The 13,157-nt window shown below is 50.1% G+C and overlaps 2 protein-coding genes across 6 annotated transcripts; one reads left to right on the top strand and one right to left on the bottom strand.

Moving 5' to 3' along the window:
• The first annotated feature begins 921 nt into the window (after window positions 1-921).
• Window positions 922-5,956, top strand: B3GNT4 (UDP-GlcNAc:betaGal beta-1,3-N-acetylglucosaminyltransferase 4). 2 transcript variants are annotated; one of them, XM_043987977.1, is made up of 2 exons: window positions 922-1,009; window positions 4,413-5,956. In XM_043987977.1, exon 2 carries the CDS (start codon window positions 4,438-4,440, stop codon window positions 5,533-5,535), a length of 1,098 nt encoding a protein of 365 aa, XP_043843912.1. In that variant the 5' UTR covers window positions 922-1,009; window positions 4,413-4,437; the 3' UTR covers window positions 5,536-5,956. The 2 variants fall into 2 exon arrangements, with proteins under 2 accessions (XP_043843912.1, XP_043843905.1); XM_043987970.1 differs by lacking the exon at window positions 922-1,009 and adding an exon at window positions 1,183-1,250.
• A 377-nt stretch (window positions 5,957-6,333) lies between these two features.
• DIABLO (diablo IAP-binding mitochondrial protein) lies at window positions 6,334-13,131 on the bottom strand. Of its 4 annotated transcripts, none has more exons than XM_043987999.1 (6): window positions 12,938-13,131; window positions 11,393-11,513; window positions 9,021-9,149; window positions 8,283-8,393; window positions 7,992-8,088; window positions 6,334-7,090 (listed from the first exon to the last, which is right to left on the bottom strand). In XM_043987999.1, exons 1-6 carry the CDS (start codon window positions 12,985-12,987, stop codon window positions 6,855-6,857), a joined length of 744 nt encoding a protein of 247 aa, XP_043843934.1. In that variant the 5' UTR covers window positions 12,988-13,131; the 3' UTR covers window positions 6,334-6,854. The 4 variants fall into 4 exon arrangements, with proteins under 4 accessions (XP_043843934.1, XP_043843942.1, XP_043843925.1 ...); XM_043988007.1 differs by having other exon boundaries at window positions 8,307-8,393; window positions 9,021-9,152; XM_043987990.1 differs by having other exon boundaries at window positions 9,021-9,152.
• Window positions 13,132-13,157: the final 26 nt, after the last annotated feature.

Below are 13,157 nucleotides of genomic sequence, written 5' to 3' on the forward strand. Positions count from 1 at the left end.
GGAAAGATTTTTTTTTAATTTTAATATATATTTATTTCATTACATATTTCCCACTTACTTGTAAAAGTTTAATATTTTGAGTTTTAAATTCTACCCTGTCTTCTGTTCTCCCCCGCTTTGAGAAGGCAACCATAATACATGTGAAATAATGCAAAACATTTCCATATTAGCTAAAGCATTGTTTGTTTGACTTTTAGGCAATTTGGGTTAAGTTATTTGCCCAGGGTCATACAGCTGGTAAGTGTGAGACTGGATTTAAACTCAGGTCCTCCTGACTCCAGGGCCGTGCAAACATTGTTCTTTTTGAAGGGATGTGTAAAGCTGCTGTAGGAGGTGTTTGAGCTAAGCTTCGATGGAAACTTGATTCTAAGAGACCGAGGTTGGGGTCTGCCAAGGGAGACTCAGAAAGTGAAGCGTAAACCTTTTTTGTCTTTGTCGCTCAAGGCCAGGGGTGGGGAACAGTCTCTTTCTTCCGCGGTACAGAACTAGGTTCCGTTTCTTTAGCTAAAGTGGATCCCAGGTGTCGGTGCTGGCGGACGCGCACGTAAGTCTCTTGCAGTAACGTCAGTTGCATTTCCCCAACACTGACACCTGCGATTCAATTCGCACTACGCACGGATAAAGAAACTGAGGCTCGGAGAGATGAAGGGAGCCGCCCACATCCCGAGAGAGAGACGAGATTCCTGTCCCCGAGCACTTTGCGCTCCTGCAGAGGGACGTCGCCCCCCTCCTTCCCTGGGACACCTCCTCTCCCAGCTCCGGGATTGCTCCTGGATCGCGCTCTAGGACGACTTCCCAGCCGGCTTCCCCGGACTTTGCCGCGAGAGACCCCCTAGGCGGGGACTTCAGGAGAGTGGCAGGGGAGGGGGCCAATGGGAGGCGAGCAGAAGCCGCGCCCTGCCCCCTCCCTCAGCCGGGGGCCGCACACCTAGGCTACAGGCTCCGGACTTTGCTACGCTTTCGAAGCCCCTGCAAGCGTCCGGCGCGGGCGGCCCGGGCCCCTACTCAGGTGCGTGACCCATTCCGAGACTGCCTCTTGGGCTGGCGCGGAGGGGTGGGGGGCGGGCTGCTTCGGAGCCCGGGCTTGGAGGGGGGCGTTGTGCCCCGCGTGTTGCCTTGGCGACCCTGGCCGGGCTCTGTGGGCGCTCATTGGCTGCCTCGGACGGGGCTAACCCCCAACTCCGTAGCCCGGGAATCCCCTCGGCTCTACCCTGCAGAGGGGCCGGGCAAGTGCATGAGCTTCAGGCCAGGTAAGGCTTGGGAAGCGGAGGGGCAGTGGGGTGGGGTGGCCGGGGAGGAAGGACTCCCCAGTGCTCTCCTGATGCCCGCTGCGCCGACGAGAGGGTGGGCGACCCCCGGGAGGACTGCTCTCCCTCCCCAGATACCGGAGCTGCTCTGGTAAGTCAAGGGATAGGGTTGAGGGGAATGACTGCCGCCCACCCCCACACACCTCCCGCTGCGGGTGGGGCATCCCGCGAGTGGCCCCCAGAATCATCAGGGAGGCTGAGATCTTCCGCGCGTCCCCCACTTCTGTGGGGTCGTGGGCAACATTTCAGCTGGGCTTCCCTGGCCCCACCGAAGGCCCCATCCTTCAGCGGGGGAGAGCTCCGGCAGGGGTTTGATCTCTGCTCGCCCGAGCTTTTGTTCTCTTTGCGCCGTCGGATGAATGGACAGGGGCAAGGGCCCCTTCTCTTCCGGGGGCCTTGTCACTTTGCCAGCGGGGACTCCCAGAGACTGAGGAGTTAGCCCAAGCAGGATCTCCTTCTGAGCCTTGGGACGGACCCGCCAAATGGGCAGATTAATGGGCTTTAAACTTGTGACCGGGAAGGTCCCTCGGCGAGTATTCTCAGAGCAGGTGCTTAATGGAAGTTCCGAAAAGAGAGGGGGACGATTCAAAGGAGGCCTCTGGGGGCTGCCGGGTTTTATCCCTTTTTGCAGTAGATACTGGAGCCTTGTGGGACCGAACCCCTCCTCCCCTGGGCTCCGTGGGCTCAGGCTCTCTCACCCCTAATCTTTCTGAACGGAAACAAGACAAGGCGCGGCGCTCCCCATCCCAGAACCTCAAGATGCTGTGGTTTCTGTGGAGTGCTGCATTTGGAGTCTGGGACCTTCCCATCAAGTTGCTCCAACTCTCTGGGGCCTCTCCTTCCTTATCTGTAAGATGAGAGGCTGGAAGAGATCCCTCGAACTGGAAGAAACCTCAGAGGCCATCTATTCCAACTCCCCTCATCTGTAAGATGAGGAAACTGAAGCCCGGTGAGGTTAAGAAATTTCCCCAGGGTCACCCAGGTAGTAAGCAGCCGAGGCACTCTGCACTGCCCTGCAGATCCCTTCCTACCTTTCCTATCTGGGTCCTGCCTGACTCCTGAGGGGCAACCAGGCAGCCCTGGGGCATTGAGGGGAGAGCAAGACCTGCTATCGGGTGAGGCTCAGTAATATGCACTCTTCATTCCACTCGGGGGAATTTGGGCCCATTCAATACTTTCTTCCGAAGAGAATTCTCTACTTTTGCTTTGGTCTAGATCCTAGCTTCTTAAACCGTGGGTCGGAGTGGCAACTGAATGTAGGGGGTCAAGAAAAATTGGGCAACAATAACAGGTTATGTATACCCATATACCCATATACCCATATACCCAGGGTCTCCTACAAATATCCCCAAGAGGCCAGGAAGAAAGGGATGGGTGGTGGAAAAAGTGTAAGAAGTCCTGATCTAGAATAGATGAGTCATTAAAGCTATAGCCTGCAGGGGGTCTGTTCCATGTTTACTCTCTGAAGCCCCGTGCCCTTGCGGGGAAGGTATTTGATAAATGTTTGTTGAACTGAATTGACTTGGGCATCCTTCTCTTCCAGCTTTTGCTCCTTATTCCCTTTATTTCAACTGCTCAACTGCTCCCCTCCTCCCTCTTCCCCTCCCCCAGCCTCTGCCCATCAAAAGCCCACTGTCTTTTAAGGGTCAGTAAAAAGGCCGCCTTTGTGAAGCCTTTGCCAGTCTGGGGATCTCTTTCTCCTCTCCCTCCCTCCGCGCTCTAGCTTCTCTGTGGCTTGTTTCTATCACTCCATATAATTTGGGTGTGGGGGCCTGGAGTCTATTCATTTCCCTAATCTCCACTGCACCTTGCACAGGGCCCTTGTTTATCCAGTGTTTGTGGAAGGAATTGTTGACCTGATGGATTTTTGTTTTTACTGAATTTGAGAAGCTGACTTTGACTGGGAGAGTCAGTCAATAAACATTTATTGTCACCTCCAATGGGCCAGGCATTGCGCTAAGTTCTGGGGATACAAAGGGAGGCAAAAGACAGCCCCTGCCCTCAAGTTCACAATCTAATGGGGGAGACAACATACAAACAACTATGTACATGTGATATATACAGGCTAAAATGGAGATAATTAACAGAGGGGAGGCCCTAGGCATTAAGGGGGATTAGGGAAGGTTTCTTGTAGAAGATAGGGTTTTAGCTAGATCTTGAAGGAAATCAGAGGCTAAGATGAGGAGGGAGAGAATTTAGGCATGGGGGACAGCCGGCCAGCGAAACATAATTGGAGTCAGGAGGTGGATTGGAGTGAATTGCATTCTAAGTAAAATAGGTCTGTGATCTTTCTAACAGTCTGCTTGGGCCCAATAGACTTTTTCTCCTTGAGTTCCCTCAGAGCTCTTCAGATAGTGCCCCTAGATGACCAGCTATAGTTGGATTTCTTGATTTTGTGTTTAGAGCAGCCATACTAGAAGGGAATTGGGATTTGGATTCACAATCAAGCAGAAGACTAGAACTCGGGTGTTTTGTGTGTCCATCGACCTTAGCCCCAACCTAACCTACTGCAAGCAATACAAAGGTCAGGTCAGGAAAATGCCTTATATTAAACAAAGACTGGAACTCAGTTCTGGAAAAAGCCTGAGGCTGAGAGCAGACTATAATCTCATCTCCAAAATCACAATGGCCAAGTTAAACATTAATTTATATACGGAAAAGTGAGATCTAAAAGATTTCCTTTCAGGTCTAAAAGGAACAAGTTTTAAGTTAGGAAATGAAACACTTCCTTAAAGGCCCAGTGGGGAATAGGCTTTAAAGAATTTCATTATCCATCAGAGACCGTACAGATGTAAGCAGATCCACAAGGGGTTATTAAGGGAAGTTAATTCAATAAACATTTCTTGAGTGCCTACTTTTGCCAAAGAGGTTACAGTTTGGGTTACAGTTTCAACCTTCTGAAGATAATACTATAGTGTTTAGAGCTTGCAGCTCCAAGCTAGGCTCTCTGTGTAGAAGAATAGTCTGACGAACCCAGTAGGGCATTTCTCATGATTTTCTGCATGTTCTCAGAGTGGCCTTCATGACACTGAGGAACTTTTTTTATAAGCCAGCAGGCAGCCCAGTTTTGCCTTCTTTGTGCATAAGGCTTTCTTCTCTCTGCAGGGTCGAGGGCCATTTGGGCCTCAAGATGTCCCGAAGACTTGGTTGGCTTGCCCTGTATAGTCTGTCAGTGACACTCTTCACATGTCTCCTCTTTTTGAAGAGGGAGGCCAAGCCAGCTGTAACCCCTGCAGGCCCACAGCAGGCAGGGCACCCTATGGTTAAGCATCCCTTTTGGGCACCTGCAGCATCCCATGGAAGCCTGTGTCTGCCCAACTCTGAAGTGACCAATGCATCCACGGCCCTGCCTGTCCGTCACCGCCTCTTCCTGACCTATAAACACTGCCGGAACTTCTCTACCCTATTACAGCCCACAGGCTGCCCTGCTAACACTTTCCTCCTGCTGGCCATTAAATCACTGCCCGCTCATGTGGACCGCCGGGCAGCCATCCGCAGCACCTGGGGCCGCATCAGGGCTCAAGGTGGGGGGAAGCAGCTAAAACTAGTATTTCTCATGGGAGTAGGGGGGACTTCCCCACCCCCTCAGTTGTTGGTTTATGAGAGCCAGGAATTTGATGACATTTTACAGTGGAACTTTACTGAGGACTTTTTCAACTTGACTCTGAAGGAGCTTCACCTCCAAAGGTGGCTGGCTAGCAGCTGTCCACAGGCCCAGTTTGTCCTCAAGGGAGATGACGATGTCTTTGTCCATGTACCCAATGTCCTGGAGTTCCTAGAAGGGCAAGACCCTAATCAGGATCTCTTTGTAGGGGATGTGATCAGTGAAGCTCTGCCCAACAGGAATACCAGGGTCAAGTACTTTATCCCCCCCTCCATGTACCGTGCTCGCCACTACCCGCCCTATGCTGGAGGGGGTGGATATGTGATGTCTCAAGCAACAGTTCAAGGGCTGCGGGCTGCAGTGGAGGAGGTGGACTTATTTCCCATTGATGATGTGTTTGTGGGGATGTGCTTGAAGAAACTGGGTGTGAAGCCAACCCACCATGCAGGATTCAAGACCTTTGGGATTCGTCGACCTCTGGACCCCTTGGACCCCTGTCTGTACAAGGGGCTGCTGCTGGTGCACCGTCTCAGCCCCCTGGAGATGTGGACTACGTGGGCTTTGGTGAAGGATGAGGGCTTAAGGTGCGCTGCCCTTCCGGCTCTGGCCCAACAGACTGGCTGAGGGAGTGACCAGGAGGTGCACACCGGTAGTGTTCAGGCTAGTGGGGGATTTTGCTTTCAGTTACTTTCTATAAAGGCTAAGAAAATGGAGAGCTTTTAAACTAACGTAGCTTCATGGGAAATTCGGTCCTAAATTGTAGTCCCACAGATTCCCTTTAACTTTGATTAAAAACAACAACACAAGGAGATTTGGTACCTCTGAGCCATGTGCTTTATGCCAAATCTCCCCATGAAAAGTCTAAGGATTTCTTTCATGGTTTCCCTCCCCCCACCCTTCCCTTCCCTTGCTCCTAAATAAACTATCACACACACACACACACAAAAAAAAAAAAACAACACACAAAAAGAGCCGGGTTAATGAATGGGAAAGTGTGAAGAGGGGCAGGCAGCTTCAGAGGACTTCTCAGCCGAGCTTCATCTTCTCTACCAAAACAGAGGTTTTTGAATTGGGGGGGGGGGAGGGGGGAAGGCAATTGGGGTTAAGTGACTTGCCCAGGGTCACACAGCTAGTGTTAAGTGTCTGAGGGCAGATTTGAACTCAGGTCCTCCTGACTCCAGGGCCAGTGCTCTATCCACTGGGCCATCTAGCTGCCCCAAAACAGAGGATTTTAAAGAAAACAAGTGGACTGCAGGTAGTGAGTCGCTTTTCTGAAGACCCTGGGGTGTGGGATAACCCTGGCTAGCTTCATTCCCTGCAGATAAACCTTGCTAGTACCTTAAATATGTAAGGAAAAGCACCTTTTTGGGGGGCACCCCCCCAAAAAAACCAGTGAAAGGAAACAAAGCAGCACAAGGCAAGGAGAGTATACAAGTGACTCTTGTTTCATATCAAGTACAAACACATTTCATGAAGTACCCTCCCCAATCGTGCAGCCAGGCCTCCTTGCAGGGCCAGGGCAGGCACTTGTCTCAGCCACAGTTAGACTAAAGGTAAGACAGCTCAAAGCAGGGGTGAACTTTTAAATAACAAATACCACAAACAGGTGCTCCACCCCACCCGCACCCCAAACAACTCGCATCCCACAATGGGGAGCCAATGCTTAAATAACATATCTGAAAACCCGAATAGGCTGAAAATGAAGGCTAACTTGCTACTTAAAGTACTGACAAGAGGGCTGTGTCCCATGCCCCAGGGACAGGCTCCCTCTCTTGTTGCTAGAGGACCACAAATAGGACTCGCTTCCCTGCTGCCTAACTCAGGGAAGGTATTCCAACTCTGAGTGAGCCCAAACTTCAGCTTCCACTGCTTTCTAATTTTGCTTCTAAAGGCAATCAAGGTAACTGTATTCACAGTGTTAGTGCCTGTGGGGAGAGGCCTCCTCAATCCTCCCGTAAGTAGGCCTCTTCTTCGTGGTCTGTCAGCAGAGAGCCCCCAGTGCTTGGGGGCTGGGGTGAGTCCCCTTCTTCCAGCTCCTTGGGGCGTCTGAGGCGTAGCTCTTCAGTCTGGGCCTCAGCCAACTTGGTCTCAGCTGTCTTGGAGAGCTGGCGCACTTCCTGAACTTGAGTCTTCACCAGCTGAACATGATTTCGAGCCGTGACCGAGGCCTGATCAGCGCCTGGAAACGGATCGAACAGCTTAAGTCGGCAGCAGAGATGGGAAATGCCAGGTTAGCCCATGAGCACAGGTAAGGATTCCAGGTGCCAAGAGAACATAAAACCACGGGAGCCCAGACAGGGCCAAAGGGTTTTGTTTAGGAACTTGAACTACATCCGTGCAGTTCCCTTGGAACACTTGTTCTTGGTGCTGCTTGTGGGCCCCGCCCCCTTCCTCCGACTCAGGCTGTCCCTCCTTACCAGGGGCTGCCTTGCCTGGCTTATGAACAAGAGGCTCAGCTACCCGCTGCCCGCCCCCCCCCCACACTTGGGTCAGCTAATGGAAAACAGACCCTCGAGGTTCCTGCCACACTTGGCGATGTTGCTTTGGGGGCTCCCTCTGATGTCAATATGCAGATTGACTATGGTTTAGCCTTTCAAGTTCTCAAATGTTACGTTCTTCAGACTACTCAAGCCTGATCCGTCTGATTACACTCGGAAACACACTCGGCCCACGAAGGCTTCAGATCTGCCCAAAGCACCCACCTGTCATGGCATTGGGGGCCCTGGGCCTCAATTCTGACTCTGATTCGTTACTAACTTAGTGGGTGGCCCTCTTTCCCTTTTCCTTCTTGGGGTTCTCATGAATCTGACATTGTACAAACTGTCAGGTGACAAGCTCTCTCTGTGGCGGGAGAAGGCTCAGCTATGCTCCCAGGCTGCCTGGAAGGCTCCATGCCAGAGAGGAGGCAGCAGCCAGGTTTCCTGTTACAACAGCAGTCTCCTCTCACTCCACGCTAGGAGGACAGAACCTCCCTACTCCAAGCTTCACTGACAACTTGCCTGTCCTTGGCTGAGGGTGGGGAGGGGGGGGTGTCTCATAATCCCACCTGAGGGAGGGCCTTCACCTGCTGCTGGGCATACCTGACTGGTAGGCTGCTTCTGCTGCCATCTCGGACAGACTCACGGCGGTCAACCAAGTCGTTTCTAGCTTTAAATACTCTTCTTGTTTTGAAGACATCTGTAAATTAAAGAAAGCGTTTCAGCAGGCAAGAGCAAGAAGGGTCAAAGACAGTAGAAGTGACTTCCTTTAGGATGGTCAGGTTTTCTTGGGAAGTTACTGGGGAGGTAGGTGACTCGATTCCACAGTTTGTTTCCTGGATGAAATGGAAGTGGTGACAACTACAAATGAAAGGTTTTTGGTTTTTTTTTTACCTCCACCCTGGCTCCTATGATCACCTGCCACACTGCATCTTCCTCTTGAGAATTCATTTTCCCAAGTAAACTTGAGTACTTTCGGTACAGAGACACTAATGTGTAAACTGCCTGCAAGTAAAGAGATGAGATGGTTTGAAGGAGGGCTCTCAACAGGATGGCCAGACCAGGGCAGGGGAATTTCCTCCCTGCCTAATGAGGGGAAACTCTGTGTGAGATACCTGGCACCCAAAGGCCAAAATGAAAGGGTTCCCACCCCCAAGGAGCTGCCCTTGTAGTAAGGGCCAAATACTGGAAAGTCTTGAAAGAGGAAGCCAACAGCCGGCTCGAATGCCACTACAACAAGGCCAAAGGCAGCATCTACAATGTTCTCCTGGATTAAATGCTGAGAAACCAGATCCCATCTTTCTCTAGAGACTTCCATCCTCTTGGTATGTGCAAGAATTGGTTTTTGACTGATGCCAGGCTTTCTGAGAGCCTTCAGCTCTTCTTCCTCATCTTCATTCCTATTTCCAATCTCTAGGCTCTATCCAGATACTGTTTACTAGGGGAGGGAAAATGCAGGGCTGTCCACATTAATAGTTGTTTGCTAACAACTGAGGAGAATAAAGTCGAAATTGATGACCAAAAGAAGACAAAGCATCTTTTCATTTTGTTAAGCCATGCTGCTAAGTCTTTACCTCACAGATTGAAATATTCCACAGGTGACTGGAAATAGCCCTGGTGAGGACAACTTACCCTAGTGTACTCTGTGATGGCTTCAATCAGTGCATATGTGGTTTGTGAGAGAAAGGTGGAGGTACTGTCAGTCACCAAGGAAACTGCTCTCCTCATCAGAGCCTCATTACTAAGAGAATGTGCCTCGTTCTTCTGAAAAACAAGGTGTTTGCATTTTAGGGCAGGTTCGTGCTCAAACTCTTGCCTGGAAGAGGGCCAAGACAGTAGAGAGCATTTAAATGACATTTAAAGATGCCCTCAAAGCGGCCACCTGGCAGCCCACCACACAAAAAGCCAACTTTACCCTTGCGTTAGGGTGAATCTCCCTGAATAAGGCATCCGAGTATTTTTCTGACAAATAAAAGGCAAACGGTTACCAGTGATAATAACATTCAAAGTGATTTCCCATGTGTACACATATACTTCATGCACAACTCTACTAAGTTACTGAAATACCACAGAAGCTTCAAACTAAATTAACCATTTGAAGGAAAACATTTTACTTTGAAACCTTGGTCCGGCAGGCTAAAAAAAAAAGCCTCTCTTGCCATATGGCCAAGCATATGCTTATAATCCCTGCTACCAAGGAGGCTGAGGCAGGTGACTTTTTTGAGGTCAGGAGTTTGAGTTCCAGTGGCCTTAGCCAGCCTGGTGTCCACACTAAGTCTGGCCTAGATTAGCCAATATGGTGGTGAGCCCCTGGGACCTAGTGGGGTGGAGGGGTCTGAGGAAGGGTGAACTGGCCCAGGTTGAAGACAGAGCAGGTCAAAGTTCCGTGCTTATCCGCAGTAGCATCAGGCTTGTAGGTGGTCACTGCCTTTCCAACCTGGGCAAGATAGGGAGACCCAGTCCAGAAAGAAAATAATCCCAAATAATCTGCTCTCCTCACACCAGAAATAGACAACAGTTAAACACTGGGAACAGCTGGGCCAGGCCACAGTTTACTGGGTCTGCCTTTTTCCAGTCTGAGTGGTTGCTCTTTTGTGCCTGCTTTGTGTTCACTTGGCTCTGCCTTATCCTCAACGTGTTTTTCCTTTGCTATTTTTAGTGTAACTACTTAGAACAGACTGATGAAAGGAGCAGTAATATGTATCCTGGCCTTCTAGAGGGCAAGTCCCTTTGAAGGGGCCCAATTTCTCAGGAATTTCATGGAAATGAAACATGCAACCAGGTGCTTTACTGCATAACACAGGCACCATTCTATTCACCAGGTCTTGATGGTATTTCCCACACCATCTACTGCTTTGGGAAGGGTGGAAAAAAGACGTGGCCCTATCTGCCTCCAATTTTGTTGAGAAATATGGCTTATACACACAAAAGACCATGAACTAATTAAGCACTGCACCTATATAAGCAAAGGCCCAACTAGATGAACAGTCAAGAAGGATCCATCAATATTGATTGTAGTTACTGGGGGAAGGTGTTATGGAGGGCCTGGCTTGGAGCTGGGCCTAAAATGATTATAGATCTTAGACAGAAAGGAGAGCCAGAATCATTCTGGTATATTTAGGGGTCCGTGATGAGACAACCCAGGCTGGAAGACAAGGCTCGTGTTGGGAAGTACTGAGAGGAAGTTGGACAGGGGGTCATAGGGAACTAGAATGAAAGTCCTTGAATTCCATCAAGAATCCGGCCTGAATTACACAGGCCAAGAGCACCACTACAGGTTCTCAAGTAGACCAACCTATCAATCCACAGGCATTTATAAAATGCCTACCTGTCAAGTACTGTGCTAGCCACTAGGAGCTAAAAATAGAAGAATCCTTGCTGGAGAATTTAGGTTCTATCAGGAAGATGTGAGTAATGAAAGTGTGAAGAAAAAAGGGGAGGGAGTGTGACTGTGATAGATAACTGGAGGCTAGGAGACTTTTTGTAGTAGGCCAGTAACAATACCCAGACATCTGTAAGACTGAAAGCTGAAGGTCACTAATGATAATGGATTAAAGCAACAACCCTGGATTCCGGAGGACCTGAGTTCAAATCCTGCCTCAGACACTTGACACTTACTAGCTGTGTGACCCTGGGCAAGTCACTTAACCCCCACTGCCCCGAAAAACAAACAGAAAAACAAATGATAATGGATTAAAGCCTGAGAAGTACTGAAAATATGCATTTTAGAACCTCTAGCAGAAAGGATGTAGTTGAAGCCATTAGATTATGACAAGAAAATGTACGATGAATATATCTTGCTGTTGCATTTTTTAAAAGTGTTCGGGGAATCCCAAAATACTTTGGTTAAAATGTGTTGCAAAAGGCAGCTCTCCCTCCCCAGGCATGCAACCATAATACACTCAGTATTTCCATTCCTCCGGAGACTTGAATTCAACAAACATTTATTGAGTACCTTTGTTCAAGGTGCCAAAGACACTACCAAGTATGTCACTGTACTTTACCTGTGCTATAGGAACTGCACATAGAGTTACTCCAAAACCCATTGCCACCGTTTTGGGCCAGGGTCGCACCAAATCAGAGAAACGGCATCTCCTCAACTTTGCTACAACTGGAACACTATGCCTGTAAGTCAGAGATGTTGAACACAATGAAGGAGAAGCAAAACTTAAAAAGTTGGAGAAAATCACTCTTCAAAGGGGTTCTTTTAATTATTTTTTTTGCGGGGGGTGGGGGGAGTGGGGGGGAGGGGTGTAGACATTCCTCCTTGCCCACCCTGCCAGACAACATTAGCCAATATCAGCCCAGTATGTTCACAGCCACTCAAAAAAGTAATGAACCTGAAATTTTACCAAGATACACGAGCATGTATTATTAGCCAGCAGTTCCTTGGAGGGAAAAAAACCTAGCCATAGGTCACATCACCGAGAACAGAGGCACCCCGGGGGACTCCAGGTTAGGAAAACACCAGCCAGGTGTGGTTTTCCCCTCTGAAGCTAGACAGCAGTGGGAGTCAGCAGGGACTGAGGACAGGTGCCAAAGCAATGATCAACAGGGGTTCCCAAGGCTCACTTCAGCACCTGACGATTCCTATGAACCCTTTCTGTCCTCAAATAATGAAACTCTTGGGAGTCAGAAGGCTGGGATTTGAGTGGGGACTTTTACTAGCTTTGTAATCTCAGCCTCTAAACCTTGACTTCCTTATCAATAAAACGAAGAGCACAAAACTTGCACTACCAATAATACAGGGTTGTGGGTATGTTTTAGAAACTCTAGAGATCTAAAGAAAGTTGAGTTATAGAAGCCGTACGGAGCCAGCAACTCTCTATTGCGGCAGCCTCTACAAGTGACTCACAAATATGGCTTTGGCAGCGGGAGACCCAGAAGTTCCAACTAAATCTCACGGCTGCCGGCTGACTGGGACTTGGGGAATTTGCTATTAGCCGTAAGGGTGGCATTGAAAGCATGGAATCTACCTAGTGTGAGGGAACTGACAAACTACTTTCCGCACATGATATTAACACATTTTCGCTTTGCCGTTTCCCCCATTTTACGGATGACGACAGAAGTTTAGCCCAGGGTCACACCGGAACGGTCGGGGGGAGGGGGGGGAGGAGGAGGATCCTGATCTTCCTGGTCCCACCCCCAATGCCATTTCCACCCACTGTACCGCTAGGTAAGCAGAGAAATGCCCGTGGAGGTAAAGGTGCCGTGCAGCCCGGAGCCCTACAGATCACCACCTCAGTCCTTCTCCCAAAGGCACCGCTCTTTCAACAAGCACTTGTTAAGCTCCCAGATATCGTCCTTGCTCTCTGGGAGCTTACACCATAAGCGAGGTGAAAACGGGACCGTATTGAGTCAAAGGGGAGAGATCAAAGGTCTGAGCGGGCGCCCTCGGGAGCTCCTAGAGGCGGCGGCCCCGCCTGTGGCTGTGTAAACGGGAAGGGGCCTAGGGGCTGAGGAAGGAGCCGGATCTCCGTTTTGTCGGGGTCAGGGCTCCGGTAACGGTTGGCTCCCGCCCTCGTGCGCTCCCCGCGCGGCGTCAGTACCTGAAGAAGGGGCCGACGTTACGAAGAACCCAGCTCCTCAGAGCCGCCATTCCACAGTGAAGGCCGGGCAGCGGATGCCGGAAGTGACGCGACACGAAAATTTGACCGCGCCTTTGCCGTGACGAGGAAGGGGGTGGGGCTTCGAAACCACGCCCTTCCAAAGGGAAAAAGAGGGATCCTACGCACGGCTGCAGGCCCCGCCCCCCCAAAGGGGGAGGAC

This window comes from Dromiciops gliroides, chromosome 1 (assembly GCF_019393635.1).
Source record: "Dromiciops gliroides isolate mDroGli1 chromosome 1, mDroGli1.pri, whole genome shotgun sequence".
NCBI classification, from domain to species: Eukaryota; Metazoa; Chordata; class Mammalia; order Microbiotheria; family Microbiotheriidae; genus Dromiciops; species Dromiciops gliroides.